We start from the raw sequence: 27,485 nt of genomic DNA on the forward strand, positions 1-27,485 counted from the left end.
AGCTGAGGTGCTGCCTGCTGCCCTGTCCTGCTGCAGGCAGGTGATGGACCAGGAAAAGCGAGAAGGGAGCATGTGGAGAGAGGCTGGGGGATTAGATAACCAGGCTGGGCCAGCCCGTCCCTGCCCCCCCACCTGGGGCTGTGTGACCTGGTTTTACACCCCAGATTCCCGCTGCAGTCCATCAGCATGAAAATCTGATGCCGGGGTTTGGATTTGGATCAAGCCGGAGGGAGACGCGTGGCAGGCGCTGTCTCCTGGAGCGTGGGACCATCTGTCACTGCCCGGTGGCTGCCAGCACCCAGAGCCCAAGCTCCATCCTGTGACCCTGGCTCCAGCAGCTTCCCCTGCCCCAGGGCCCTCTGTCTGGCCCAGCAAGGGGCTGAGAATTCCCCTTGCTCTGTGCCAGGCTCTGTAGCAGGGAAGGATGTCATCCCCAGCATCCCGACAGTGTTTGTTAGCCGGGATACAGGATGGCACCTCTTTGTCCATTTGGGCTGGAGCTGTCCCCAGCCCTGCTGTGTGGGTACGTGTGCAGCAGGCTGGGCTCCAGGGCTGAGCACTGCTGGGCATCAGCCCCCCTCTCCTTTATGTAACCACCGGCGGTAATCCTCTGCAGCTGGGGCTCTGCTCCCAGGAAGGGAATAATCCTGCCGTGCGATCCTCAGCCTCTGCTCAGATTAACAGTGCAGGGACAGGGAGAGTGGCTCAGCTGCCAGCCCCGCTCCTGGCGTCCCTGCCAGCCCACAGGGCCGTGGCACTGCAGCCCCATTCCAGAGGTCTTTTTGTCCCTCCCTGTGTGTAGGTGGCACACGAGTGACGCCTGAGTGCCAGCTCAGCCATGCCAGGCTGGTGCTGCCCCTCGGAGCAAGCAGATCCATTGGTGGCTGTGCCATGGGCACACGTGTCTGGGGAGACTGGTCCCCTCCCGGGGTCTGCACCCTTGCTGGCTGCTGCAGGCATGGGAGGACATCACTTCCAGCCCGGAGTACAGCTCACAATCCAGCCTGGAGAAGTGGGCAGCACTTGGTGCGCCTCCCACCCCGCCAATGCCTTCCTGGCCCCGCTCCCCAAAAACCACGGCAGCCACAGTGTTTCCCAAGGGGGTTTTACTGCCTCGTGCCCGGGGTGGGGGTGGGAGAAGGGGGTGACCCCGCACCAGGCCGGCTGGGTGCGGCATCCCCGAGGGAGAGGACGGTGTGGGGATGTGAGCGGGGGCTGCGGCGGGGTCAGCCTGTCTCCAGGGGGCCCGGGGGGAATATGGCTTCTCTCCTTCAGTGCTACTGCCGGCAAGGTCCTGCGGCGGGGCTGGGCGTGCTGGGTCTGGGGGCTCCCGTCCTGGCGGGGGGCTGCGGCTCTCAGCTCTCCTCCTCGGGGACGGGGGCAGTGGAAGGGCTCCGGCTCCTCTCCTCGGCCTCGCCCGCGGGCAGGAGCAGGGCCGGGCTGGGGCTGGAATGCCGCTGTTTGCGCATGAAGGGGAAGACCCTGCGGGAGAACCGGGTCAGAAACGGCGAGGACCACCCCAGGTAGACCCAGGGGGTGGCCCCTGCCCTCACCGCTTCTTGGTCTCCGGGGGAATGACAGCCTCGGCCAGGAGGTTCTTGTAGAGGTCCGACTTGAGGAACCGTGGGTAGGAGTCCTGGGCGAGCAGAGGCGTCAGGATCCTGCCCAGCCCGGCACTGCCCAGCCCCGCCCTTACCCACCTTCTTCATCAGCATGTAGATGTGCATCTGGGCATCGTCCATCACGTAGCGATGGGGCGTCTTGATGCCCTCCAGGGTTCGCTCCATTGTCTTGCTGTCAATGTTCACCCAGCGCGTGGCCCCGGGAGCCAGGAACTGCCTGGGGAGGCACAGACGGCCGTGAGCCCGGCCCTGCCCTGGGACAGAGCACCCTGAGGGCCTGAGCACCCCCAATGCTTCCCTCCCAAACCCTCATCCCACTGGCACTCACTGGTAGATGGAGTCCACGATCTCGGCGATGCGGGACTGCTCCCCGTAGCGCAGCTCCTCACACGCCTCCCAGAAGCTCAGGTTCTCAGCTGGGGAGGGGACACGGTGCTGGGAATGGGGACACGGCACTGGGCACCCCTCATGGGCAATCCCCAAAGGCCATCAGGGCTGGGCATGTGTCCCCATGGGACAGAGCCAGCTGGGACAGTGGAACCAGGGAAATCGGGGCGGATTAGCTGGGAGGTACTGGGATGTGGTGGTGGGCTGAGGAGTGCCGAGACAGTAATGAGTTGGTTTGGTGGTGTTGGGATTGGACAGTGGATTAGGCACTGCTGGGACATGGTGGGTTTGGCAGTGCTGGGTCAGAGTGGTGGGTCTGAGGTGCCAAGACAGCAGTGTGCTGAGGTCGGGGCTGGGGCCACTCACCACTGAACTCCTTCTTGAGGAATTCGAGGAGCTGTGCCCGGCCCAGGGGGTCGTTGATGAGCTCACTGAAGTTGAAGCCCCAGCGCTCCACGCGCAGCTTCGTGGGGGTCGTCACTCTGTGGGTGACAGCGGCGTTGGGGCTGGCTGCCCATGGCAGCCTACATGACCCCACAGACCCCACAACCCTGTCCTGAGGGTTGGGGTTCTGGGGGGCCTGGGGATGGGATACTTACGTGGGGGCATTCATGGCCCAGTACGTGGTGTCATCCGTGATCCAGGGGTTGCTGGGCAGGCAGCCGGACATGATGGGGTCATGGGGCACATACTGCTCGTTGAATTTGATGTACCTGCCAGGAGTGGTGGCTGGAGGCGACCAGAGCCACCAGCCCCAGCCACCGTGGGGACATGATGGGGACAGGGATGTGCCTGAGATGTGCAGGGCCTCAGCTGCACTCCCTGCTGAGGGCTGTGGTGCAATGGTGCCAGCACCAGCTGCTGGGATGTGGGTGCCCCTGTCACCCCAACAGGGACCCAGCCCGTGGCTGGGGCAGCTGCTGCCACTCACCCCTCAAGGCAGATGGAGGACTTCACCCTGGTCCTGGCCATGGCCTTCCTGCAGTACTCGATCTGGGGCCAGGCGCAGGGGAGATGTTGGGGTGCCTGGCAGCTCGTGCCCCCCAGGAGCTGCCCCCACCCCTTGCCCCACTCACCTCTCGCTTGTAGTAATCCATGTTCTTGGTCTGCAAGAGACACATGGGACTGGCTGAGGGCACGGTGGGGCCAGGACACTGTCCTGCCACTACCACCCTGGACAATCCAGGCACCCAGACCCCCACCCTCTACTACCCCACCTACAGAGCCCACGGGCTGTGTAGCCCATCCCTGTGGCCTCCAGCCTCATTCCCCCAGCCCTCCTGGCTCAGCCAGCACAGCCCATGGAATGAACCTTGGCTTCCCCCCCTCCACACCCCAGTGTGACACCAGCCCCAGGTTAGTGACACTTACGTGGGCAGAGGACACGGCACACGGCGCAGAGAAGAGAAAGTGGGTGGTTAGTGAGGACAGCCTGGGGTGCTGGGGCAGCATTAGTGGGGTCACAACACAAGGAAGGGCTTGGTGGCTGCTGCTGGCACCACAGGGTGCCAAGGCTCCTGCAGCACACCTGCCCTGCAGGGATTGGAGGTGCTGGCACAGAGGGGTGGCGGGTGCAAGGACAAACACACGGACTCCCCATGCTCGGAGTGGGGGACACACGGATGTTAGCAGAGCTGGGGCTCACCCCTCATCCCAAAATGTGGGCACAGGCTGGGGTGAGATGGATGGGCACCCACCAGGGCAGCTCTACACCCCGGCACAGGCACTGGGTGTGCCCTGTGCCCGCTGGCAGCCCCAGGGGTGCCTGGACACCCCCACTCACCAGCTGGACACGAGTGGTGTGGCAGTTCCTGCGCTCGGGACCCTGTTCCAGCACGTTAGGGGCTCCTGGCTGCAACGACAGCATCATGCTGGGGGCTGGGGGGACCCCCTGCTCCTCCCAACCCCGCTGCCCAGGCCAGGGCCGTGAGTGGTGCCCGGGCTGCCCCCTCCAGCCCGCCCCCCCTCCCCGCGCTCACCGGGGGCCGGTTGACGAGCCAGTACGCCTGTTCCTGGCAGTCGATGACGATGCGGTCGCCCTTGCGCCGCTGCTTGGCTGCCCTGGCCGTGCAGAGGCAGCGGGGAGGTGCTGGCACCCTGCCTGCCCGGCACCCAGGGGTGCTCCATCCCGGCCGCGCCCCGGGGCGCAGCGGTGCCGGCCGTGCCCGCACTCACCGGAGCTGCTCCCGTGCCTGCATCACCACGAAGTCCCACGTGTGGTTGATCCTCTTGTGCAGGAGGTTGTAGTTGTCCTAAGGAGCGACAGGTAGGCGCGGTGCGGCAGCTGTCCCCTTGCCTGGCTCCGGGTCCTGCTGCCACTCCAGCACAGGCAGAGCCGGTGCCACCCGCTCCTGGGTGAGCCGAGACTCCCCTAATTCATCAGAGGTGTGAGGAGGGCACCGCTCACCTTCTCGTGTTCGATCAGATCACCCTGCTTGCGGATGTTCTTCTTGGCCAGGTAAATGGCTGCAAGACAAGCGGCGGCACTCAGGGGGCTGGGAAGGGGTCGCAGCCCGTCTCGGTGCCCGCGGCACCTACCGTAGTCCAGCTCCGTGGCCGGCCACTTGGTGCTGGTCCAGAAATAAGGGGTCTGCGGGGGAGGAAGAGGCTGAGGCACCTGCCGTGGGGTGCCACGGTGCCCAGCCGGGGCAGCGCCGGCGTTCGGGCCGTGCCGTGCCCCGGCCCGGCTGTACCTGGAAGCGATAGGGCGACTCATCCGCCCGCAGCACCAGGCTGCGCGGGTCCTTGAGGGGGTAGATGTAGCCGTGCTTCACGATGAGGTTGCCGAGGTGCAGCGACTCTGCGGAAGGGGATTTGGGGCTGCGTGGAGGCTCGGCAGCCCCAGTTGTGTCCCCCCCCCGGTTCCAGCTCCTTGTGCCAGGGCACTCACCCTCCTCGGAGATGCCGTACTTCTGGATGAGCCACTCCACGATGTCGTTCCCTGGGGACAGAGGCTGCGTTAGTGGGGTGCAATGGGGACCCCCAGACCGGACATGATGGGGTTCTCGGCTGGGACACCAGGCACGGCATGGCAGTGCCAGGGGGTCACGCAGGGTGACGGGGGCTCTGCCAAGGACGTGGAGCGCCCGCCCCGCGCAGCCGATGCATAATTGATCGCAGCTGCAGCGCTGAGCACACGGGGAGCGGGGAGAGCGGGGCCCGGCGGTGGGCGCTGCTGCAGGGCTGGGGACACCCGGGGAGCTTTCCCCACTCGCCTCGCGGGGGACCCCATCGAGGGGACCCACCTGTCATAGCGTGGGGGATGACGGTGATGAGCAAGCGCTGATTCCTCATCTTGATGCCCATGTCGGGGTCCTGCATGCTGACGATCATCCGCTCCATCTGCCGGGCAAGGAACCGCTGTGCCCAGCCCCGCGACGGCGGCACCGGGCCTGGACACAGCCTGGGTCCCCTCACTGCGACCCCGGGCACCCTGTGACCTGGACACGACCTGGGTCCCCGCAACCGGACAGGGGCACCCAGTGCACAGCCTGGGGACAGCCTGGAACCTCGCAGTGCCCCAGGACACCTTGTGCCCAGCCTAGAGACAGCCCGGCATGCCACAACCTGACCGAGGCACCCAGCAGCCGGGCGAGCTTGTGATGCTGGAGCTGCAGACACTCATCCTCCGGGCATCCCCGTCCCGGGGAGCCCCGCTTTTGGGGAGTGAGCTCTGCCGAGGCTGTGGCAGCACCCCAGCCCGGTGTGGGGGAGCAGAGCACGCAGCTCCGGGGCACTGCCCGTGGGTATTCCCTCGGGGGGCGGTTCCCGGTGCCCCGTGGCGGCGCCGGGGCCGGGGTGGTGCCCGCTGTCCCGCGTACGCTGGGTGGTGCTGGTCCCCGGTCCCCGGAGGTCCCTGCCCGCGCCGCCGGAGGTCCTCGATGCCCGCGTAACCCAGTGCAGTGTCAGTGCCTGTCCCCGCGGTCCCAGCGCCCCGTCCCCAGTCCCCACGGTGCCGGTACCCCAGTCTTCACAATCCCCGCGCCCGGTCCCGGTCCGCACGGGGTCTGTGCCCGGTGCCCTCGATACCCGCTCCCCACGATGCCGGTGCCTGATCCCACAGTCCCAACACCGGGTGCCCGCTGTGCCCGCTCCCCCCGTTGGTGGTGCCCGGTTTCCGCCGTGCCAGCCGGCCCCTGCGCGGTGCCCCCTCCCCGGGGGGCGGCTGCCGGTGCCGGTGCTGCTCACCTTGCGCAGACAGGGCATCTGGAGGCGGGGGTGCCGGCCGCGGGGGCCGCCGATGGTCATCGCGGGTGCGCGCCCCGCGCCGCGCCTCTCCGCCCGAACCCGCCCCGGCCCCGCCCGGTCCCGCCCCGCTGCCCCCCCGGCGCCGGCCGCCGTCTCCACCGGGTGCCCCAAAGCCGGCCCCGACCCGCGGGGTCAATCTGCCCCCTGCCCGTGGGACCCCCGGCACCCCCGCCTCCCCTCCCCCCCCTTCCAGCGTCCCGGGGCCGGGGGTGCCCTGGCTGAAGCGGGGCCCCGGGAGGGGGAACGAAGCACCGCTGTGGATGCTGGATGGCGGTGCGGGCAGGGTGCGGGCAGTGATTTGAGGCTACAGGAAGGATGCTGGCGGGATGCGGGCAGGGTGGACCATGTGCCGGCGGCGTGCGGGGCTGCGGGCAGCGCGGTCGCGGCGCGGGCACCGTGAACAAGGCGCTCGCGGGATGCGGGCAGCGCGGCCATGGCGTGGGCAGAGCACTGAGCGGACAGGGAGGATGCTCGCGGGATACAGGCGGTGCACTGAGGGGCACAGAGGATGCTCCTGGGATGCAGGCAGTGCGCTGAGGGTACAGGCAGGAGGCTCTCGGGGTGCGGGCAGCGCGGGGGCGGGCGCGCCCGGCGATGAGCTCACTGCAGTCTCGCCGCCCACGAGCGGCGGGGCTGGAGCCGCCGAGGGGCGGGGGCGGGCGGGGGCGGGCAGCGGAGCCGCCGCGTCTGCGGGAGCCGCCGCCGCCCCGCCGGGCCGCGCCGGGCAGCGCCGGGAAGCGCAGCGGGGAGCGCTCGGGAGCAGCCGGCACCGCCGAGCGCGGCGGCAGCGGGCGGGAGGAGCCGCCGGCACCGGCAGAGCCGCGCCCCGGGCCCCGCCAGCGGCCGCCCCGCCTGGCCCCGGGGGCGGCGGGCCCGGCACGGCCCGGCCATGCTCGGCCTGGACGTGTGCGAGGCCGGCGGGCAGCTGCTGGAGCTGCTCTGGCTGGCGCTCTGCTACCGAGGTGAGCGGCGGCGGCCGGGGGGGCAGCGGCCGGGGGCGGCGGGGGGCATTGCCCGGGGAGGGAGGGCGAGCATCACTCCGAGTCCCCAACAGGTGAGCATCCCCCGGGCACCCGGTGCTTCATCGGTGAGCATCACCCCGGGCCCGCGGGGACTGGAGCGTCCCGTGGGGGAGACCCCCGCTGTCCCCCTGCCACCCCGCAGCCTGTGGCACCCGGCGGATGCCGCCCTGCCCTGCCACCCGGGGGCAGCCAGCGAGTCCCCAGGTGGGTGCATCCCTGGGCTGCGAGTGCCCCCGTGCTGCCGTGACGGCCGAGGGGCAGGGCCTTGGTGGGGGGCCCAGGGGGACCATTGCTGTGTCCCCATCACCGCTGCTGCCCTGGGGACCCACATCTTGCCCTGTGGCCCCACACTTTTGGCTCTGCAGCCCTGAGGATGAGTGCAGGCACTGTCCTCTGCCCCATGCTGTTTTCTCAGCGTGTCCCTAGGGATGCAGTTCCAGGGGCTTTGGGGAACTGAATGCTTGCAGTCACAAGAGTAGGGGGTGATGCAGTGGGCAGGGAGATTCAGACATCACCCACACTCCTGTAGAAGTCTGGCAGTACCAGAGCTACCTGAGCCACCATCCATGTGATGCCTTTTTGCCCTGCAGCTGCTGATGGTTTGGGTTTGGGGTGGGAGATGGGGCTGGAGGTTGCCCAGTGGGGTTAGAGGGGGCCGCAGGGTGGTGACAAGGACTTCCCTGGGTGACACGGAGGGGCCCTGGGGGGCTGAAGGGGTCTGCAAACACCCCCCAGACCGAGTGCACCACGTAGGCACCAGCTCGCCTTGCTCCATGACCGTGCGGAAATGCAGCCGGCGGCGTCACCTCTGGTCTCGGCTGTGCCACCAGGCCCCGGGGACACCGAGCCTGGCAGCTTTTCCACGGCTCTGAGCAGGGGAACAGCTTGGCCTTCCCACGGGGATTTCCCATGTCACGGCCCAGCCGCCCCCTGCCCAGCAGTGCCTTGGTGTCGGGGGGTGTCCCCCGGGGTGTCCCCGGGGCTGCCACTGCCTGTCCCCCGCAGACATCATGGCTGACAAGGAGGGGGTGACGCTATCGCTGGAGGAGGAGGAGGAGGATGCCGACGCGGCCCTGGCGTACAAGACGCCGGAGAAGAAGAGCCTGCAGGAGATCCAGGAGCTGGACCCAGGGGATGAGAGCCTGCGGAAGTACAAGCAGGCGCTGCTGGGTGCCATCCCTGCTGCCGTGGGTAAGGCTGGGGGCTGCAGGCGGGTTTGGGCACCGCGGCTCCCCTGCAGCCCAGCCGGGAATCCGGCCTCAGCGGGAGCATCCCGGAGCTCGGGCGTGCTCGAGCAGGGAGCGTCCCGCGGGGCATCCCCGGCAGGGAGGGCTCATCCCGGCTGGAAGCGCCCGTGGGTGTTGCCTGTGCCCCCCACCTGCGCAGGGACCCCGGCATTCCCTGCCGACAGAGTGCCGGTGCCCGGGGACCCCAGTTGCCGTGGTTACGGGATCACCGCCGCAGTTTCCATAGGAACGGCTACAGGGAACCGGGAAATTCATGGGGATGACGGAGAGGAGCGAACGGCGGGGCGGGGGGAGCGACACCGGGGTAGCGGGGCTGCTGGTGACCAGACGGTGCCCCCTGTCCCCCATGGCCCCCACAGCAGCCCCCCAGGCTGGTGCTGGTCTGCACTGGGGGTCCCTGGGGTGCTCCACGGGCCCAGCATCCCGAGTGTCCATCCATGAATGCATCGGGGAACATGCAAACTGCGGGAGGGGGGGGCTTGCAAAGCACTGGTGCATGAGAGGTGCACCGTGGGATGTGTGAAAGCTGGGGGGCGTGCAGGTTGGGCTGGTGGGGTCAATGAGACCAGTGCCCACCTCAAGGGATGCCTTGGTAGTGCAGCGTGTGCTGCATCCTCCTCATCTGCTTCCCCTTGTTCTGGCTCCTGAGCCAGGGAATGGTACAGCCCGGGAAATACCCTTTAAATGTGATCTTACCTCAAAAAGCATTGATGCCATGATGGGGTGACCTGACATGCCCCTGGTCTCCTGTGCCCTGCCTGGCTGCCTGGCATTCATTTGCTTTAACACCCCCACCACGGTCACCGTGGCCCTTCCCGTCGTGACAGGGCCATGGGCAGCCCCTGGGCTCGCTGGGGTGGATGTGGTGGTGGACTGGGCACGGTGGGTAAGGTCTGGGCCCTGCTGCTTGTCCCTAGATGCCAGCGTACCCAACGTGCAGGTGACAAAGCTGACACTGATGTGTGAGCAGGCGCCGGGGCCCATCACCATGGACCTGACAGGTGAGCCATGGAGACACCTGGGGGAGGAGGAGCGGGAGGAAGAAGGGATACCGGGCTGATGGATCATCTGCCTGTGCAGGAGACCTGGAGGAGCTGAGAGGCCGGGCCTTTGTGCTGAAGGAAGGGGTGGACTACAGGGTGAAGGTGTCCTTCAAGGTGAGGCAAGTGCATGATGCTCTGTGCCCACTGCTGCCCTCACACCACGGGGTCCCTACCCCAAGGGGTCCTTGTTACCCTGGGACTCTGCCCCACAGGGTCCCTCTTGCCACCCATGGGTCCCTGCCTGGCCCAGGGTCCCTGCCTTGGGACATCTGCTTCCACCCTTTACTGCTGCAGTCTCTGCACCTCTGGGGGTCTCTGCTCACCCTGAGTTCCCCAGCCTCTGCCACCCTGGGGGTCCTTGCTGTCCCCAACATGACTGCCACCCCATGGTTCCTACCACCCCAGAATTCTTGCTTCTCCCAGAGATCTCAGCAATGCTGCCTATCCCAGGATTTCCTAGAGGTCCCTACCCCTCCTAAGGGGGATCCCTGCCATCTCTGAGCCCCTGCCCCTCTTGGAGTCACCTGCCACCCTGGAGTCTGTGCCACCTTTGGCGATGCTGAATTCTGACAAGGGGCTGGATACTGGAAGAGGCGGATGTCAGGATGCCAGGGGCCCCCATGCCGTGGGGCAGTCCCCAAGCCCCTCCTGCCTTCTGCCCGCAGGTGAACAGGGAGATCGTCTGCGGGCTGCGGTGCCTGCACCTCACCTACCGCCGGGGCCGGCCCGGTGAGTGGGGCTGGGGGCTGGGGGCTGGGGCTGCGGGGCCCCCGCACTGTCCCTGTCCCACTCACCCGTCCCTCCCCTCCCCTCCTCTCCCGGCCCAGTGGATCGCGACGTTTTCATGGTGGGCAGCTACGCGCCGCGGGCCGAGGAGTACGAGGTGGTGACGCCGGCGGAGGAGGCGCCGCGGGGATGGCTGGCACGGGGCTCCTACCGCGTCCGCTCCCTCGTCACCGACGACGACAAGACGGAGCACCTCTCCTGGGAGTGGGGCCTCTGCATAAAGAAGGCTTGGGAGGACTGACCCCGCCCCGCACCCCGGCTCCCCCCGCCAGCTCGGGGACGAGGTGCCGCCATCCCGGGGACCCCTGGCCGGCACCGCCGCGCTTGCCCCAGTCGCGTGAAGGGTTGAGGGGGGTCCCTTAGCGAGTGAGAGCCCGTGGTCGTGGTCTTCGCAACCAAAGTTATTTTTAATTGCTTTTTTTTTTTTTTTTTTTTTTTTTTTTTTTTTTTTTTTTTTAAATATCGACGCCCGCCTGATCCTCACGGCGTCCCCGTCGCTGGGGCCGGGGCTGTGACCCCGCCGTGGTGGTGCCGTGCCCGGTACCCGCCCGGTCGCAGGCTGTGCTCTTCCATCGCCATTAAACCCTAAAGACTGGTCTCTTACTGGTGTGTCTGTGCCCCCACCGCCTGTGCCTGTCCCCCTGTCCCCTGTCCCCCGCGGCCCTGTCCCCATGCCGCGGTCGGGGCCAGGTTTCCCTGCGGCGACGAGCGTCTGGAAAACAGCCACCTGGTCCCGCTGCCTTATCGGCGGGGCCGGGCAGCCAGTAGCGGAGGGCCACGAGCCCCAGGGGACCGGCACAACCCGCCCCCAGGTCCCTTATCTTCGTCCTCCTCCCTGGACAACATCTTCAGCGCCGGCACCATGCGCGGCTGCGGGTCCCGGCTGGTTTGGCTGCTGGTGCTGTCGCTGGCCTGGCTGGGCCCGGCTTTGGGGGGCGAGGATAAGGATGAAGAGGTGATAGAAGAGGAGGAAAAGGAGAAGAAAGAGGATGAAGTGCTCTCGGATGAGATCAAGGAGGAGGACAATGTCCTGGTGCTCCATGAGCACAACTTTGCCCGTGCCCTGAGTGAACACCAGCTGCTGCTGGTGGAGTTCTGTGAGTGCCCCCACTGCGGGCAGGCTGTGGGCAGGGGCAGAGCCGGGTGGGGAATATTGGCAGGGGAGAGCGGCCGGGGCTGAGTGTGGGAAGGACACACCTACGTGGACATAGGTACAGGAGGGAGGGTAGGTGGGGTGGGCAGAGGCAAGGCTGTGGGACAGAGGGACAGGCCATGTGACAGGGCATGGGCTGGGGACAGACACATGGAGCAGGGACACAGGCAGAGCATAGAGTGAGGGGTGTGTAGCACGGGCATGAGACACAGAGACACATGGTGTGGGTGAGGGGCAGGGGCACAAGCTGGGGCCCAGTGGGCTCACACAGCCATTGGGCTGTCCCCAGAGCTGTCCCCATTATCAATGCTGTCCCCTACCCACAGACGCGCCGTGGTGTGGGCACTGCCGGCAGCTGGCTCCTGCCTTTGCCCAGGCAGCCGCTGAGCTGAGGAACGAGTCCAGCCCAGCCCGGCTGGGCAAGGTGGATGCCACGGCACAGACAGCCCTGGCCACTGAGTTGGCATCACCTCCTACCCCACGCTCAAGCTCTTCCGTGACGGCAACCGCACCCACCCCCTGGCATACACCGGTAGGGCTGCGGCACCACGCACTGTCCCTGGCACCCAACGAAGGGGACACTGCCATGGGGCTGGGGGGGACAGGGTCTGATGGTGGAGGGTGGCACTGTCCTTGTGGGGGTCACAGGGTGGTGATGGTGAGAGGGCTGGCAATGTCCTGGTGGTGGCAGTGGACAGGTGACAGTGTGATGTATGAGGTGGTGATGGTGGGCAGCGCCATGGTGCTGATGGCGGGTGGCTGAGGTTGGTGGCACAGGGAGGGGTGGCAGGCTGGAGAGGGGTGTCAGGTGACATCAGGGCCCCGCTCTGTGTGCCAGGCCGCTTGGACAGCCAGGGCATCGTGCGCTGGATGCAGCGCCGGGCTGGCCCCAGCGCCACGCTGCTGCAGGACACCGACACCATCGCTGCCTTCATCAACTCCAAGGACTTGGTGGTCATTGGCTTCTTCAAGGTGGGCTGGGGCAGGTCAGGGCTGGACCATGGCCGTGGCTGTGGCTGTGGCACTGACGGGTGGCTGTGCAGGACCTGAGGGGTGACGCAGCCCAAGCGTTCTTCGAGGTGGCTGCTGAGATGGTGGACACGACCTTCGGTGTGGCAGAGGCAGCTGAGCTCTTCCAGGCGTACGGGCTGTCAGCTGACACCGTCTGCCTGTTCAAGAAGGTGAGAGGGTGGCAGGGGAGTGGCGGGGCCATCCTGTCCTCCCCTCAGCCCTCACAGGCCCCTGCCCTGGCAGTTTGATGAGAGACAGACAAACTTCCCTGTGGACCCAGAACGGGGGCTGGACACGGCCGAGCTCACCCGGTTGCTCCGTGTCCACAGCCTGCAGCTGGTGATGGAGTTCACCAACGAGGTACAGCCCATCCCCAGCCCTGTCACTATCCCGTGAGGGTGATGACTGCCCTGTTCTCATCCTCCTCTTCCTCACCCTCCCCAGACATCCAACCAGATCTTCAGTGCCAAGATCCCCCATCACATGCTGCTCTTCCTCAACAAGTCCTCACCGGAGCAGCTGTCGCTGCAGGATGGCTTCAGGGCAGCTGCCAGTGGCTTCCGGGGCGAGGTGAGGTGGCCCCACGGCAGGGACATGGAGGGTGGCTTTGGGAGTCCCCATCCTCAGTGTCCCTGTTCCCTGCCCAGGTGCTCTTTGTGGTGGTGGATGTGACCGGGCACGGCGCCGATGTCCTGCCCTTTTTTGGCATGACCGCTGCCGATGCCCCCACCCTGCGCCTGGTCAAGATGGAGAACAATCGCAAGTACCTGATGGAGCAGGACAACTTCTCGGATTCGGCCATTCGCACCTTCATCCAGGCAGTGCTGGACGGCAAGGTGAAGGTGAGGTGCAGCACGGTGCCAGCCAGCACCCATGGATTCTGCTGTGGTGAGAGATGGGCTGCTGGCTCAAGCCTAAGGATGGTGGTTGTGCAGTGAGCACCAGGGATGTTTGCTGATATTCCTGCTGCCAGGCTTGAGGATCTGGGGATTTGTTATAGGCAAGGGGGGCAGGAGACTGCTGCCATGGAGTCACACAGAGCTGGGGTGGCAGCAGAGGGGAAGATGTGGTCCAAAAAGCAGTACAGGAACATACCCCTGCCACAGCCTGCACTGTGCCCCACGGGCCTCTGGCACTTCTCAGCCCAGGCTGTGGCTGTTCTGACTGTCCCCACAGCCTCACCTGCTGAGTGCAGAGCCCCCTGAGGACTGGGACATGCGGCCTGTTAAAGTCCTGGTGGGGAAGACCTTTGAGCAGGTGGCATTTGATGAGACCAAGAACGTCTTTGTCAAGTTCTGTAAGTGCAGGGGGCCATCCATGGCCCTCCCTGAGCTCTGCCACAGGGCTCAGCTCCTCCATGACAGCCCCAGCCCTGTCACAGACCCTTGTGACACCCCGCAGACGCGCCGTGGTGCCCCCACTGCCAGGCCATGGCAGCTGCCTGGGAGGAGCTGGCCGAGCGCTACAAGGACCGCGAGGACATCGTCATCGCCGAGATGGACTCCACGGCCAACGAGCTGGAGAACATCACCATCCATGGCTACCCTACCCTGCACTACTTCCCCGCAGGGCCGGGCAGGAAGGTAGGTGTGGGCACTTGTGGGGTCACCCCACAGCACCTGGGGGACAGCGGCACCCTCAGCACCCTCTGCCTCCCATGGTCCAGATGGTTGAGTACAAGAGCACCCGAGATGTGGAGACCTTCTCCAAGTTCCTGGAAAACGGGGGGACGCTGCCTGAGGAGCCTCCGGTGAGTGAGGTCAGGGGACAGCCTCCCTGCCCAGGGCTGTCCCCAGCACCTGCTGGGCAAGGGGAAGGATCCTGCAGGATGGGGACAGGGACAGGGTCAGGCAGGGAGTGTGTGTCCACCCATGCCTCACTGCTGCCTTCTCCAGGTGACCAAGACCCCTGGGAACAACACAGGCAAGGAGGATCCAAGTGCACCGCGGACAGATGAACCCCGGGATGAGTTGTGAGCCCTGTCCCACTCAGGCACGTGCTATAAACCACCTGGAAACAATGTGGGCTCTGGTCTGTGTGTCCGTTTCCACGTGCTGGGAGCGCTCACCTCTCTTGGGGACACAGCAGGGCCTCTGTCCCCCAGGGGCAGCTGTGCCACAGCACTGATCCTGGCAACCCTGCAATGGCACCAGGTGGCCAAGAAGCTCTCCATGCTGGCCCTTGTGCTGCACTGGTGGGATTCAGGTGACGGGGGATCAGCTGGAGTCTCTCCTTCATGACATATCAGACCCAGGGAATCCCCAGGAGCTGCTGTCACAGCCAAGGCAGGCAATAAGGGGGTTGTACAGGCACAGTAAGCCTGGCTTGTAGCCTCTGGCAGCTCCAGCACTGTCCTCTCTCTGCTGAGCCATTCCTTCAGGGCCAACATGTTGGTCCCCTGGGGCCAGGACGTGCTCAGCCACTCTCCAGGGAGCTCAGAGCAGCCCCAGCCCTGCCCTGTTCCCAGACCCTTCACCAGACCTGCCCCATCCTCTGTCCATCCCAGAGGCTGCTGAGGGCCTGGGTCTGCTCCATGGGGAAGGAAAAAAAGCAGCAGGCAGTGGGATGTGGGGTTTTATTTCATTTTATCCAAGTACCTTTGAAAAGATCATTGTACAAGTCAGCACATGAGAAGGCAGAAGGAAATGTCGGGGCTGCATGGCCGCTGTACATATTTACAGGGACCCCCCAAAAAAAGGGGGAGACAGAAATCCCGGGCACACCAACAACCTCAGCAGACACACCACCATCAGAACTTCATAAAAACAAGGGGTAAAACCCCTCGTGACACTGTTCCTGGGCTGAAAACATTTGCAGATTTTGCTGGACTTCACACAGCGCATTAGGCGAGCCCAGAACGGTGTTTTAAAGGCACTCGGTGATGTACAAGGGGAGGAGCAGATCCCGGCGTGGTGCCGTGGGTTGCTGGCAGCTCCACCACTGCTGGGGCTGGGGATGGCTCTGAGCAGGGCCTGAGCTGGGCGAGGGCAGGATGGGGGAGCACCAGCACAGCCCCAGCGTCCTTGGGGCTGAGTAAGCCCAGGAGGCTTCCCAGGGCTGCCTGCTGGCCCTGCATGAGCCACAAACTGGCATCAACAATCCCCCTGGTGCAGTACCATGTTGCCTCCCCTGAGACACAGCAGCTGACAAAAGATGCAGGACTCATAAAAAGACATATTTTGTTCTCAGATGTAATGTCTCATCAGTTCCCACCCCATTATGGCTCTCCTAAAAAGAGCCCTGCACAAAGCTGGAGCTTGGCCCAAGGGTCTGGGCGTGTCTGCACCAGGCACACAGGAGCCAGCCCTTGGCAGAACGGCAGCACCTTCCTAGGAAGCAATCCCTCCTCCATGGGGACAAAGGGGACACACAGGAGTGTGCAGGCTGTGGGATGCCAGCACCCAGCCTGCCACCCTGGCTCTGAGCTGGTCCTCGCTCAGTGGAAGCCCCCAGCCCCAACAGTCACTCTATCCTGACTGACCCTTCTATCCCTTGGGGATTTACTCGGTTGCAAGGAAGCTCAGGAGGAGAAAAAAACACCCATCCTACCATGTCCAGCAGCTGAGCCTGCCACGGAGGCCACAGATGACTCCTTCCAAATGGCTCCATGATCTTCACAGCCTCTTTGGAGGGGGGTCACCCCTTCCACGCTGGTGGGGTGAGGGCAGCTCTACCCCCTGGTGCTCCAGGGCCATCCATGCCAGGAAAATGGGGCAGGGTGCTGGGAAAGCGAGGAGCAGCCAGGGTCTGATGGATGGCTGTACACTTTGGGCGAGTTCTGCAGTACCTGTATGTTTTACATTTACATAAGAGCACTGTGACATTGGAAATATTTTCCTTTTATTACAATATATCAAAAATATGCAGCTTTAGTAAACAAGGTCATATTACACTTTCTAATGCACTGTACAATGCTACATTACACTTATATTCGGTATGGAGAGGGAGCCCAGGCTCCCACTGGCAGGTTTGTGGGGTGAAAGGGCATCCACTGGCATCCTGGAGCTTGCCCAGATCCGTGCTGGAAAGCAGAGCTGCCGCCCTCTGCCCTGGGCTCGCCCGGTGCCCGTGGTGGCAGCACTGCCAGCGTCCACCCCAGGCCTTCTCCTGCGGTCCCAGAGTCCTTCACAGTCCTGTCCTCACTGCCCTGGAGCCTAATCAATCTTCTCCACCTTCCCGATGATCTTCTCTTCAAAGATGGGCAGGATGGTGTCATCCTCCCGCACCTCCTCGAAGACCACACCACAGTCGAACTCGTCGCTCACTTTCTTGAAGTAATACCTGAAAAAAACAGGAACGTGGAGGAGGGAGAGGGGAAAAAAGGCAGGTGAATGGTCACAGGGCAGCATGATCCCCAAACCTGGGTACAGCCCTTCCACAGCTCTGAGCCTGTGGAGCACAGGAAGCTACTCCCCCAAACACGGAGGAAACTGAGGCCACATTTCTGCCACTGCCCTCAACAGTGACCACAAAAAATGGTCAGGATCCATGACAGCACAGTCAGGAGCTCCAGCCCTGAATCCAAGCCCATTCACAGCTCTCCCAAAAGCAGTGGCTGAGGCACCAGTGTTGGTGGAGCATTTCTAGACAGGCTTTCCCATGGCAGCTTCTACTTGGAAGTGGGAACTTGGAGAGCTCCACGCCCCATGTCTGACTGCTCTGGGACTCTGGCAGGACCCAACCTCCCTGTTCCTCAAAGGGAACTTTGAGAGGAACAAAACCAGCTCTGAATTTAGAGGATCACTGAGCACTGACTGCACCTGCCCAGGAACCCACAGGGCAGCTCAGCAGCTCCTGTTGGAGGTGCAAACCATAATGCAGGATATTTCTGCTACAAAACCCGACCTCCCTCACCCCTGCTAACCTGCCTCTTCACCAGCCAAGGCACCCATGCCACACTGCCACATCCCCATCACAGCATGTCCTGAGGAAACCCACCACCACCAACCCTCCCCTTTTGTGGGGGCAAGGCTGCTGTGTCCTGGCAGCAGCCTCTGGTGACCAGGGGTGACCAACAGCTGCTGGCAGCTTCCCACAGGCGGGAGCAGCCCTTACCTGTAGTTCCCTTTCTTGGTCAGCAGCTCCTTGAACTGTCCCAGCGTCACCACGCGGCCCTTGACGAGGGTGCGGTAGGGGATGGGCTCCCCACAGAAGTAATAGGCGACCACGATGTTCTCGCAGGGCTGGGACGTGCCACTGCCCGGCCTCTTCTGGGGCTTCAACCTGCTGGGCACACACACAGGGGACCTGCTCAGTGCCAGCCCAGGGGAGAGGAGTGGGTCAGGGCCCCCCAGGTGGGCTGGTGGAAATGCAGTGCAATCCCTGAGCATCGCCTGCTCCCACCAGCAGCTCTCCTGGCATGCAGACACACACCAAGATTGGTCAAGGAGCACTTGGAAAGGCTGAACGGGATCAGGACACAGCTACAAAGAGCGTGCAGGTTCTAACTCAGCCCCACTGTGCTCTCTCCAGGCTTTGAGAGGGCACGGCCCTCCTCCAGCATGATTTGGGGAGTCACTGGCAGAACACCCCAGGCCAAGGCTGCAGAGCCAGGTCACCACCATCACCATTTCACCGTGCTCCTGGTGCACACAGGGCTGAAGCACCATCCTACAGGGGATGATCATGCAGACACTGCCCAGACTGCTTGGGATTATTGCCACCATGTCCAGAACAGCCCAGCACGACTTTCCAGTTGCCCACATCTGCAGGCAGGATGTTCCTGCACCCCACAGCTCCCCTGGGCACCTCTCCCAGAGGATGTGGAGGTCTGAGGGGATGGAGCTCTCAGCATGGCACATCCTGGAGCCTCTGTTGCCTGCCTTTCTATGCGGGGTGCCAAGGCAGCTGCCATCCCCAAAACCTCAGTGACTTTCCTGTGTTTTGCCAGCTCTCAGAATGTTGGTCTGGTCTTTGCTTTCAGCCCACACACCAGGTTCAGCTATGTGGTGCCATCATTAGACTGAAACTGTCAGACCAGCCCTCACCCCATTTTCAGAGGCAGACAAAAGCAACAATAATTCAGTTCAGGGTACTTTGCCCTTCTGCAGAGCCTTTCATCTGGGGTGCTGAAAATGCTGCACAAACATTGGAGCAGCCTACACAAATTGGTACCTTGGCATGTGTGGTCTGAGCCAGAGGCAGCCTTCCCTTTCAAAGTCACATAAAACACATTTGGCAGCTTTAAAAAAATTATTTTAAAAGCACGCTGGATAAAAAAAGATGATTTTGTATTTACATGACTGGAAAGTTGCTGTAAAAACTTTAGAATCTGCCAAGCACATGAGGTAATCGCAGTTTTGGAAATGACTCTGACCTTAACCTTTAAACAGTGGCTGGCGGGCAGAGCACCTTTTCATGGTGTGCCCACATAAACACTGGCACTGCAAACCAACACCAGACACAGCCTTTCCACTTCTTCCTACAGGCAGGAGAGGTCTAAAGTTCAACTGAACAATCTTCCAGGTGCCTGCTCTGCCTGGGAGACCTCTGGAGAAGATGCAGCATTCTGAGAGACAAGGGTCTGCTCCTGGTGCCAGCAGAGCTCTCGGAGCCTCTCCCATCCCTGTATCAAAATACAGGATGCCCTTTAGCAAGAAAAACATTAAGGAATTGAGTCATCCTTGGAAAAAAAAATATGAGGCATTTAAAGGAAAAATGGGTCATAAATTCAGGCAAATTTTGTGAATCCTGTGAGCCAGAAGTTAATTGAAGGGGTTTGGAAAACCTCAAAGTCTCTAAGCTTCTCTTAATCCTGCTAGAGACAAGTCATGACTAAGAGAGGGCTGCTGTGTGCCTGGGGACCTGGGGACACGGTGACGAGCCTGGCACAGGAGCAGAGCTGCCTCCTCAGGGCTGCTGTTCTCCTTTGCCTGGGGAGATGGAGAGGACAGAACATCCCTGAGCTCTGCTGTGTTAGAAGCAAGAGGGGGACTGTGCCAGTGGCTGGGAGTGTCCTTCCTCCTCCTGTGCACTTCACACCTGAAAGGCCATTCCTGAACCTACTCAGCCTGGCTCCAGTGAGACTCGCCCTGAAAATGATGCCTGAATCAATGCCCAAAAATGATCTTGACAGGCAAAGAGGGGAGACTGACTGGCCTTCAGTTCCCTAAGACTTCTTTTTTTCCCTTTTTGAAAACAGGGGCTATGCTTTCCCTATTCCAGTCAGTGGGAACTTGTCCAGACTGCTATGACTTCTCAAATATGATGGATAGTGGCTGAGACACTTCATCCACCAGTGCCCTCAGGCCCTGGATGGATTTCATCAGGTCCCATGCACTTGTGCACCTTCAGGTTCTTTAGATGGTTTTAAACCTCATCTTCTCCTACTGTGGGTGGTTTTTCTCCCAGTCCTTGCCTGGGTCTGTGGCTCAGGTGCTGTGCTTGGAGCATTCATTGGTGAAGACCAAAGCAAAAAAGCCAGAGTATCTCAGCCCCCTGCATGCCCCAGGCAATCAGCTCTCCCATTTCCTCCCAGACAGGGCCCACATTTTACCCAGTCTTCCTTTTATCACCAATGTACCAAGAGAAGATTTTCCTGTTGCTTTAATTCTATCAGCAGAACTCATACACGCCCCAAACTGCAGCCACAGACCTCTAGCAGGCTGAAGCAGAGCTGATGAATATGGAATCACTGAAAATGTAATTTTCCAAGAGCTCCTCTCAGGAGAATGAAACAACACAACAGTCTCCACTTTCGTCATTGCCAAGAGATCTCTTGAGACCTTGGCTTGCACATAAAGGCCATCAGACCGACTCTGAGCCCTGCCTCATTAAATCTGCCACCTGCACCCATCTCCTGGGTGTCAGTGTGACCCAGAAATACTGCCAGGTACCACACCCTGCCCCTTCAGACATCACCTCCCATTGCTGTGTTTGTCACAAGCACAAAACACCACCCAGCAGGGAAACAGCAGCACTCATTCCCCTCACTGCATCTGCATCCCAGTCCTGATCCACAGCTGTGCACCCCACCAGTGCTGGGACAGGGAACCCAAGCCTGGTTTGCAGCACCAATCCAGCCTTGCTGTGATGCAGAGGTGTCCAGCTTGCTCCAGCTCAACCCTGGGGCTGGAGAGCTTTGGAAAACCCAAAATGCACCCAGCAGATGTTACCTCAGTGAGTGGCCCACCACCAGCTCTGCTCTTCTTCCAATCTTGAGCCAACACAAGTAATTCCAAAGTGATCTCTAGCTAAATGTTCTCCCTGCTTGCAAAAAATCCATTCTCTGAGGAGCTGGTATTAATTACTTCAATCCAGCTGTGAAATGTGACACTGGGCTACAGGAAATGGCTCAAAACCTGTCTGTCCATGGAAAAACCTGATGGTCACTGAACACAAATGTTGGGCACTGGTGTGCTGCTGGATCTGCAGGTACTGGATGGTCAATCCTGAATTACTTGCCAGCAGCAGCCAGGTCGCTATCTCAGAGATCAGGGTGATTCCAAATGCTGTGAGATAGGGAGAGAAACTGTTTTTTTTTCTGGAAAAATGTTTACAATTCCCAGCACAGTCACTGCAGGTGCCTCATTGATTCACAGTTGGGCAGTGCTGTGGTGGGAGCAGGGCTGCTGGCAATGGGCAGTTTGGTGGGGAAGGCCACTGCTGGGAGGGTTGTGACAGAGGAGAGTGGCTGGAGAGCTGGATAACCATGCTGGCAAGGCCAGTCTGGCAGTAGATAGCTGGCACAGTGTGCTCTTCACCCACAGCCAGCTCAACTGGAGCCTCAAGGACACCTCTGGGCTCACCTCCACCTCTCTGTGCTTCTCCAAGGCTATTGACAAACCTGGGACACTGGCTCAAATTTCCCAGAGCTCTTCAAAGCTTCTGACTGAAATAAATGGTGTTTTCATGGGAACTCCTCTCTCAGTTTCAACTTTGTTCTCATTCAGCTGTGGGATCTATTTCCAGGGAGGCTCCTGGGCTAAACAGAGCAGGAGCTTTCTAAAAACTGCCAGCTGAGGTGTGCTTCAGCTGTAACACCCAATCCTACCAAAATCCAGCAGAGATATTTCAACATTTCAACAGAAATCTTTGGCTCCTTGGGGAACCACTGCACCCGTTTTTGCCTGCTACTGGACACAGAGACATCTACTTTTCATAAGCAGTTCCCCACTGGTGAATGTCTCTCTGGTTTTCCAGGCACGGGGCAGAGCTGGGGGATCCCTGCATCACTGGGAGAAGAACCAGAGCTCATGGAGATGCTGTGGAAGCAGAGCAGCCCAGCACTGGGACTGCTCAGCCCATCCTGCTGCTGGCATGCCTGGCATTTACCACACACCATGGGCTTCCTCTGTGAGCCACTCTTAAAACACAGGCCAAATTATTGTCAGAATATTAACTGCATAGCCCAGGCTGCTGTTTTCCAAGTGTGTACAGACATTTCTGGGGAAGCTGCATGAATTTAGTGCAACTGTAAATTACTCTACTAATAAACCCTATCCAATTACACACGCCAAAAGGTAGATCACATAAACTTGGCCTAAACTGGCTTGGGAAAGCCCTCTAATTACCTGGCTTCCAATCAGTACTCTGACATGAATACACAGAAATCTGCTACGTGGTCACTGCAGGCAAAAATAACTGGAGCCTGTCAATTAAGAGCTTCTTTTCGAAATTACATTTGTGTTTCTACGAGTCAGACCACAAAGTGTCAAGTTTTCAGAGGACAGTTGGAGAGCTGTGAAAGGTTTTTAATGGACAAAGTGCTTTTAGCTGTTAGCAGTAATTATCTAGCACTTCCAAAACGCTTTTCACCAGAAAGCTCCATGTGCCTTGCAAATGACGTCCCCTGAAAGATAACACAGAGCAGGAAAATGAGCTCTGCAACAGCCATTAAGCTGAGTCACAGAAAGATGCAGTGACTTGGATATGGCCACGCAGAGTCAGGGCTGCTGCAGGACAGCTCCAGCACAGAGGGCTCCTCATCCAGAGGCCACCAGTGGCCTTTGCTGGATGCTTGTGTGAGATGGAGATAAAGAGCAAAGACAGATTTGTCTTCTGCACTTAATTCTGCTGCATCCTGATGAATTCTGCTTCTGTACCAAGCTCTGAAGTCATGGTGTGACTGTGAATGAGTGGAGAGCGAGCGAGCAGCAGGGGAGAGAACTCTCCCAGCCATGTCCCTTCTAGACGTGCTCCCTCTGCCCAGCCCCTTCCCACCCTGCCAGGAGCATGTCCAGCCTCTCCACACACAGATCAGAAGCCCACTGCCTCAAGGTGGGTTTTGGCATTTGCACCACCTTGTCAGAGGGACTGAGGATGATTTCTCTGACCTCTCTGCATGCTGGAGACCAGAGCAGAGGACATGGACGTCCCTCAGGGCAGTCTCTCCCAGCCCTCTTGTGCACAATCAGACCTTATCATCATACCTTTGCTTAAGGGGGAGTTTTCCAGCCCGTTTTTCCTCCTCTTCCAACCTCCTGCGAGCTTCCTCCAGCTGGGTGAGAGGGTTGGGGGCTGGGTTGGGTGGCATGGTAGGATCTTGAATGAAGGGGTGTGAAGGCTGGACAACGTTTCGGAGCTGGGCGCTGACCCACGGGTGCACCGTCACCGGCCGCTCGATGGAGAGGGACCGGATCATGTCGTGGGGCAGCTGCTTCTTAGCACCTGAAGAGCTACACACAAACACAAAAGTTTTACACGGATCACTGAGATGCTCTGCACAGGCACACAGGCATTCCCAGATGGACCTGCTGCTGGACACAGGCACCACTGAGCTAAAGGGAAGCTTCCCTTTAAGAGAGAAGGGTGCGACATCAAAATCCAAAGAAGATTTTGAGCAAGTCCTGAGACATCAGGGTGAGCAGCCCAACGCTGAAACAAACCCCACAGGTAAGTGTGAGGGCTTCCATCAATCTCATAAATAAAAACAAACTCAGGAAAATGCAGCTTGATCTTCTGTGGCATTCTCCCACAGGATGCCCTCCCCTGCCTACCATGTGCCACATTATCCACCTTGGAACCACAGCAGCAAATTCTAAGATTCCCCAGGGGCTGCAACCTCCTGCCATGGCCACGAGTTATCCTTCAGAAACAACAGCCCTCATAGCCCCCAGGTAAATCCTCAGTCTTCTAAGGGTCTAAACCCTTGTGTGGTGGATTCTTGCCTTCCCAAGATGTCTGGGAGGAAGGCAGCCTGCTGACACATCTCCCTTCTGCAGGGGATGCAATACAAGAGTGTGGTTATCCCTCGCTCTGCCAGCCCTTACCCATGGTTTGTTTTCTTATGCCTGCTGATCTCTTTCTCTCCTTCTATGATCCACTGAAGGATCTTCTGGTTTTTCTCCACGTCTTCAGGAGATCCTGGCATCTCATAGTTGGCACCATCACTTTTCCCTGAATCGGTCTTCTTAACATTCCTTTTTGAGGGCAGACTTGCTTTCCCACTGCAAGAACAAAGCTTGGGACATTAGTGCTTTGCTTATGCCAACCACTAGAGGGGCAGAGGATGGACACATCTATCTGCAGACATGTTCCACAGCTCCCTGCTCTACCACAACTCAAACCACCTGTGCCACAGTTCAGGCTAAGAGGAAGACCACCTAGACCTGGGCATAGCAGCTTCTCTGCCCAACAACCTGTGGGGAGAGAGAGGTTTTCCTCTGGCCAAATGAGCCACAGCAAGATCTTCTGCCATGAGAAGGGTTGTGTTAAATCCCCAGCTCTTTGTTCAGAGCAAGAAGTTTTCCATTGTCTGTCTCTCCATGCCTGAGCACTGCTTGAAACCCAGCTCCTTCCTCAGATTCAATGATACCCCAAACTCTGACTATCCATATATAGAGTTTGCATCTCACTCTCAACTGAATGAGGCTTCACCTCATGGTGGAAGATTATATCCTAGGAGAGTGTGCTGCCTCACAGGGGGAAGCCCAGCCACCACCACAGCCAGAGGGATGCCAGGCAGTCACCAACACTGGCTACACCTGTGGCTGCAGCAAAGGCTCCTGCAGGAATGCCACGGCACACAGGGCTATGTGCCCAGCCAAGCAGCTCCATGCCCAGGAGGCCATGCAGAATTCCCCCATGCTGGCCTGTCATTCCGTAAGACTCCCACTAATCATCCACCTGCTTTACTGCACAGGATCTTGCTCCTGCATGTTCACTGACACACACAGGAAAAACAACCTGAACACCACAGAGGAGCAGCAGCCCCTTGGATAACTTTGTAGACTTTTTTTTGGAAAAAGCCTGGAGAGGAATTGCTGCAGATCTACAAAGGTAGGGCAAGCTGACAACTTCTCTGCTTCTCCCAACATGAAGACTACTGGATATCAAATGCAATTCTGCAGCATCATGTTCAGTGCAAACAAAATAATGCTGTTTCCTGCAGGTTGTCACTGACCCACAGACACACTCATGGGGGGCTAGGGGAACAGCACAGCACCCCAGCTGGGTTCAACAAAGAGTCAGAGAAGGCACCACAAGAGACTGCTGGCTGCCAAACAAGGCCATTTGGATGCAAACCCTTGTCTTGTGAAGCTTCTAATTCAGGGACTGCCAGGAACTGGGAGTTTGTACCAGAGGAAGGACAGCTCTGAGTGTGTCCTTTAAAAATCTCATTAAATATATGCTGCAGCTGCTGCTAGAAGGAAGTCTTGTGTCTAGATGGGGCTTTGGGTTGGCCCAGCATGGCCATGCTCATCTCTGTTGAAGCAACAACCCCTTCCCCACACAAACAGGATGGATTTAAGTGCCTCTCCCTCCTGAAGAGCAGCTTGCTTCGGCTGCCTCTGCACTCTGCTTTCCTCCTGACACCCCAGAAAGCTGATCCTGACTGCTGCAGGCCCAGCCAACCTGCCTTCACTAACTGTCCCACCCTTGGTACACTGCAAAGAAACATCCCAAAGCCTCAGCCCTGGGGAGCCAGACACACTCAGGCTGAGCACAGCTTTCCCCTGTGGCTGCTCCATCCCCATCCCTCACTGTGCTCAGCCCCAAGCTGCACTCCCAGTCACCCAGTAACAGGACCAGCAAAACCTGCCTCAGAAACGTAGCTCCCCCTCTCCCAGCAACAAGCAGGAGCTAGAGGAATTGAAATGGCCAAGGGCAGATGACAACAGGCTGAAATGCAGCCAAATGGCTTTTCTGGGCAGAGGGTGCCCTACCCTGGAGAACATCCCCTTGGGACTGGTGCAAAGGCAGCACTCCAGTGTCCATTGCTTTGTGAGAAAGAGAAAGGAGCCATTCTGGTGAATGGGCTCAGCCTTGCAATAAGTAAGGTGAGGGATTTTTGTCCTCTCATAAACACCTTAAGAGACCTGTTTCTATTACCCAGACATTGAGACACAGCCCCAACACCCAACTCCTGGTGCATGGAGAAGGAGACCAGCATTTGCAATTTCTAAGCATCTCCATTGCTTTAAGGAGCAGAAAATCTATTTTAAAACCAAGGCCAATAAAAATCCTCGTTAGAGGGTGTCTATCAGCACCAGATCACAGAGATAAAAAGGACTCTGTAAAGGTTATCAGAGCATAGCCATTTCTGAAGGGGAAGAGCCCTCAAATGATATCCCATATCAGTATAAACTATCACAAGAAAATGCTCAACTGCTGTTTCCCTGACATGCTACAGCCTGTTTATGGAAAGAGTTTCCTAGAGAAGTCACAGCTTTGGGAATCCCATTGGGTGTTCCTTGACTCACCTGTAGCCTAAAGAGTCCATGGGGACAGGGGCCATGCCCAAGTTTTCACTGTAGTTTCGTGACTTTGTTGCATAGTTATGTGAATCTACATTCCAAGCAAAGCTGTTCTGCACTCGCTGCGTGGCCTCAGCCTCGATCTGCTCTTTTGGTTTCATCATGCTGTGGTGATGGATGTGGTGGTAGACATGTTTATGGTGATATAAGTTAGCTGCATCCAGTTTCATTCCTGATTTTGTTGCGTGCTTGCCATGCCCTGGAGGAATTGTTCCTAGTGTCCCTGGCAGCTTCCCTAAGTGGCCGCTTTCTGGGGACCGTGGCTTAGGAGAGTGACGGCCAGGCCCTGGAGATTGGCAGCCTGGAGTTTTCATCACACGCTGCACGTGCTCATCCAGGATGCTTTCGGGGTTTTCTTCATGGGCATCTCTCATCTGCATCCCAGCACAGCCCATCTCAGCATAACGAGGAGCGAAGTGGTGGAAGGCTTGGGCGGAAGGCATCTTGTGGATCATGACCGAGGGACCAGAAGAGGTATCTGCATCCTCACCTTCTTCTTCCTGCAAGAAACACAGAGACTATCAAGAGAATGACAGTGGAGTGGCGGAAGGGGTCCCTAGTCCCACCTTCTGCTTGCTGCAGGACTGGTTTAGTCTTTAGACCAACCCTTAGGTCAGGCCTGGTTTAGTCCAGTCAGATCTTGAAAACCTTTAAGATGATGGAGATCCACCACCCCTCTGGAGACCTGTCCCAGACTGACAGGAAATTCCTAAGGCTCAAGCCAAGCCTGTACAGTCTGGGTGCCACCAAGCAGAGCAGCTCAGGTCACTGGATCTGCTTCTTGAGCCACCATTAGCAACATTGTCCACATGGCACCCAAGGAGCTCTGCCAGGCAGCCCACACATCACAACCAGGCTTACAAACAGAGCTGACAAGCCTAACAACTCAACTGGAGCAGGCACAGCCTTACTCCAAGTCCCTTGAAGGTGGTTCTGCAACAACCAGCAGCAGAAACGTAACTTACCACAGTGTACCTTCAGCTTCCTACATGCCTTTGGGTAAGGCACTGCTTCAAAGCCCATCAGATAAAGCCCAGAGCTACAGGACATACAGCAAATCAGTTCTGAGTCAGGTAAGACCAGGGGGGTTTTCTCACCCAAATGACTATTTCATAAGGCAAAGCCAAGAGAAGGCTTCTAACAGGAGGGAGCAAGTGAAGGTCGACAGCTGCATGAATGGTTTTGGAAATCAAACATTGATTTCTCCCGGGCATGCTAAGGCTGGAGTGAAACACTTCGTGCAGATAAAGAAATGGGTTGGAACTAACT

The 27,485-nt window shown here is 59.7% G+C and overlaps 4 protein-coding genes across 7 annotated transcripts in view; 2 read left to right on the plus strand and 2 right to left on the minus strand.

The window, feature by feature from the left end:
- Positions 1-1,090: 1,090 nt before the first annotated feature.
- Positions 1,091-6,326, minus strand: RGS11 (regulator of G protein signaling 11). Of its 2 annotated transcripts, none has more exons than XM_066330156.1 (17): positions 6,198-6,326; positions 5,255-5,351; positions 4,900-4,950; positions 4,703-4,809; positions 4,548-4,599; positions 4,417-4,475; positions 4,185-4,261; positions 3,989-4,070; positions 3,793-3,861; positions 3,086-3,115; positions 2,941-3,002; positions 2,609-2,722; positions 2,376-2,491; positions 1,951-2,038; positions 1,701-1,839; positions 1,554-1,636; positions 1,091-1,482 (listed from the first exon to the last, which is right to left on the minus strand). In XM_066330156.1, exons 1-17 carry the CDS (start codon positions 6,255-6,257, stop codon positions 1,356-1,358), a joined length of 1,413 nt encoding a protein of 470 aa, XP_066186253.1. In that variant the 5' UTR covers positions 6,258-6,326; the 3' UTR covers positions 1,091-1,355. The 2 variants fall into 2 exon arrangements, with proteins under 2 accessions (XP_066186253.1, XP_066186252.1); XM_066330155.1 differs by having other exon boundaries at positions 3,086-3,109; positions 6,198-6,303.
- A 646-nt stretch (positions 6,327-6,972) lies between these two features.
- On the plus strand, positions 6,973-10,947 carry ARHGDIG (Rho GDP dissociation inhibitor gamma). The gene is made up of 6 exons (XM_066330167.1): positions 6,973-7,219; positions 8,285-8,470; positions 9,444-9,527; positions 9,607-9,683; positions 10,235-10,298; positions 10,397-10,947. Exons 1-6 carry the CDS (start codon positions 7,147-7,149, stop codon positions 10,594-10,596), a joined length of 684 nt encoding a protein of 227 aa, XP_066186264.1. The 5' UTR covers positions 6,973-7,146; the 3' UTR covers positions 10,597-10,947.
- Positions 10,948-11,159: 212 nt separating this feature from the next.
- Positions 11,160-14,539, plus strand: PDIA2 (protein disulfide isomerase family A member 2). The gene is given in 12 exon segments (XM_066330164.1): positions 11,160-11,452; positions 11,835-11,966; positions 11,969-12,040; positions 12,347-12,480; positions 12,552-12,689; positions 12,763-12,879; positions 12,964-13,089; positions 13,167-13,361; positions 13,696-13,816; positions 13,921-14,102; positions 14,186-14,269; positions 14,415-14,539. Coding segments are annotated over 12 exon segments (1,617 nt in total). The 5' UTR covers positions 11,160-11,217; the 3' UTR covers positions 14,496-14,539.
- A 1,798-nt stretch (positions 14,540-16,337) lies between these two features.
- The window catches only part of AXIN1 (axin 1), a 76,420-nt gene continuing 65,272 nt past the window's right edge, over positions 16,338-27,485 (minus strand). Inside the window, exons 6-10 of one of the 3 annotated variants that reach the window (XM_066330158.1) lie at positions 26,163-26,716; positions 23,730-23,906; positions 22,890-23,135; positions 17,575-17,742; positions 16,338-16,800 (exon numbers count right to left, since the gene is read on the minus strand). In XM_066330158.1, the coding sequence (XP_066186255.1) occupies positions 16,674-16,800; positions 17,575-17,742; positions 22,890-23,135; positions 23,730-23,906; positions 26,163-26,716 (1,272 nt within the window). In that variant the 3' untranslated portion in view covers positions 16,338-16,673. Of the gene's footprint in view, positions 16,801-17,574; positions 17,746-22,889; positions 23,136-23,729; positions 23,907-26,162; positions 26,717-27,485 lie in introns of all 3 variants that reach the window. The other 2 variants (XM_066330157.1, XM_066330159.1) reach the window with 2 other exon arrangements.

The sequence above is a fragment of the Sylvia atricapilla genome, chromosome 15 (genome assembly GCF_009819655.1).
Source record: "Sylvia atricapilla isolate bSylAtr1 chromosome 15, bSylAtr1.pri, whole genome shotgun sequence".
Taxonomy (NCBI): Eukaryota; Metazoa; Chordata; class Aves; order Passeriformes; family Sylviidae; genus Sylvia; species Sylvia atricapilla.

What these genes read in the sequence shown, in the direction of transcription:
- ARHGDIG (XM_066330167.1), top strand. Translation starts at nt 7,147, where the DNA reads ATGCTCGGCCTGGACGTGTGCGAGGCCGGCGGGCAGCTGCTGGAGCTG. An exon ending in TGCCATCCCTGCTGCCGTGG is followed by an intron (nt 8,471 to 9,443) that starts GTAAGGCTGGGG and finishes GCTTGTCCCTAG; the next exon opens with ATGCCAGCGTACCCAACGTG. An exon ending in CATCACCATGGACCTGACAG is followed by an intron (nt 9,528 to 9,606) that starts GTGAGCCATGGA and finishes CTGCCTGTGCAG; the next exon opens with GAGACCTGGAGGAGCTGAGA.
- RGS11 (XM_066330156.1), bottom strand. Translation starts at nt 6,257, where the DNA reads ATGACCATCGGCGGCCCCCGCGGCCGGCACCCCCGCCTCCAGATGCCC. An exon ending in TGGATTACTACAAGCGAGAG is followed by an intron (nt 3,003 to 3,085) that starts GTGAGTGGGGCA and finishes GCCTGGCCCCAG; the next exon opens with ATCGAGTACTGCAGGAAGGC. An exon ending in TCCTCCATCTGCCTTGAGGG is followed by an intron (nt 2,723 to 2,940) that starts GTGAGTGGCAGC and finishes CACTCCTGGCAG; the next exon opens with GTACATCAAATTCAACGAGC.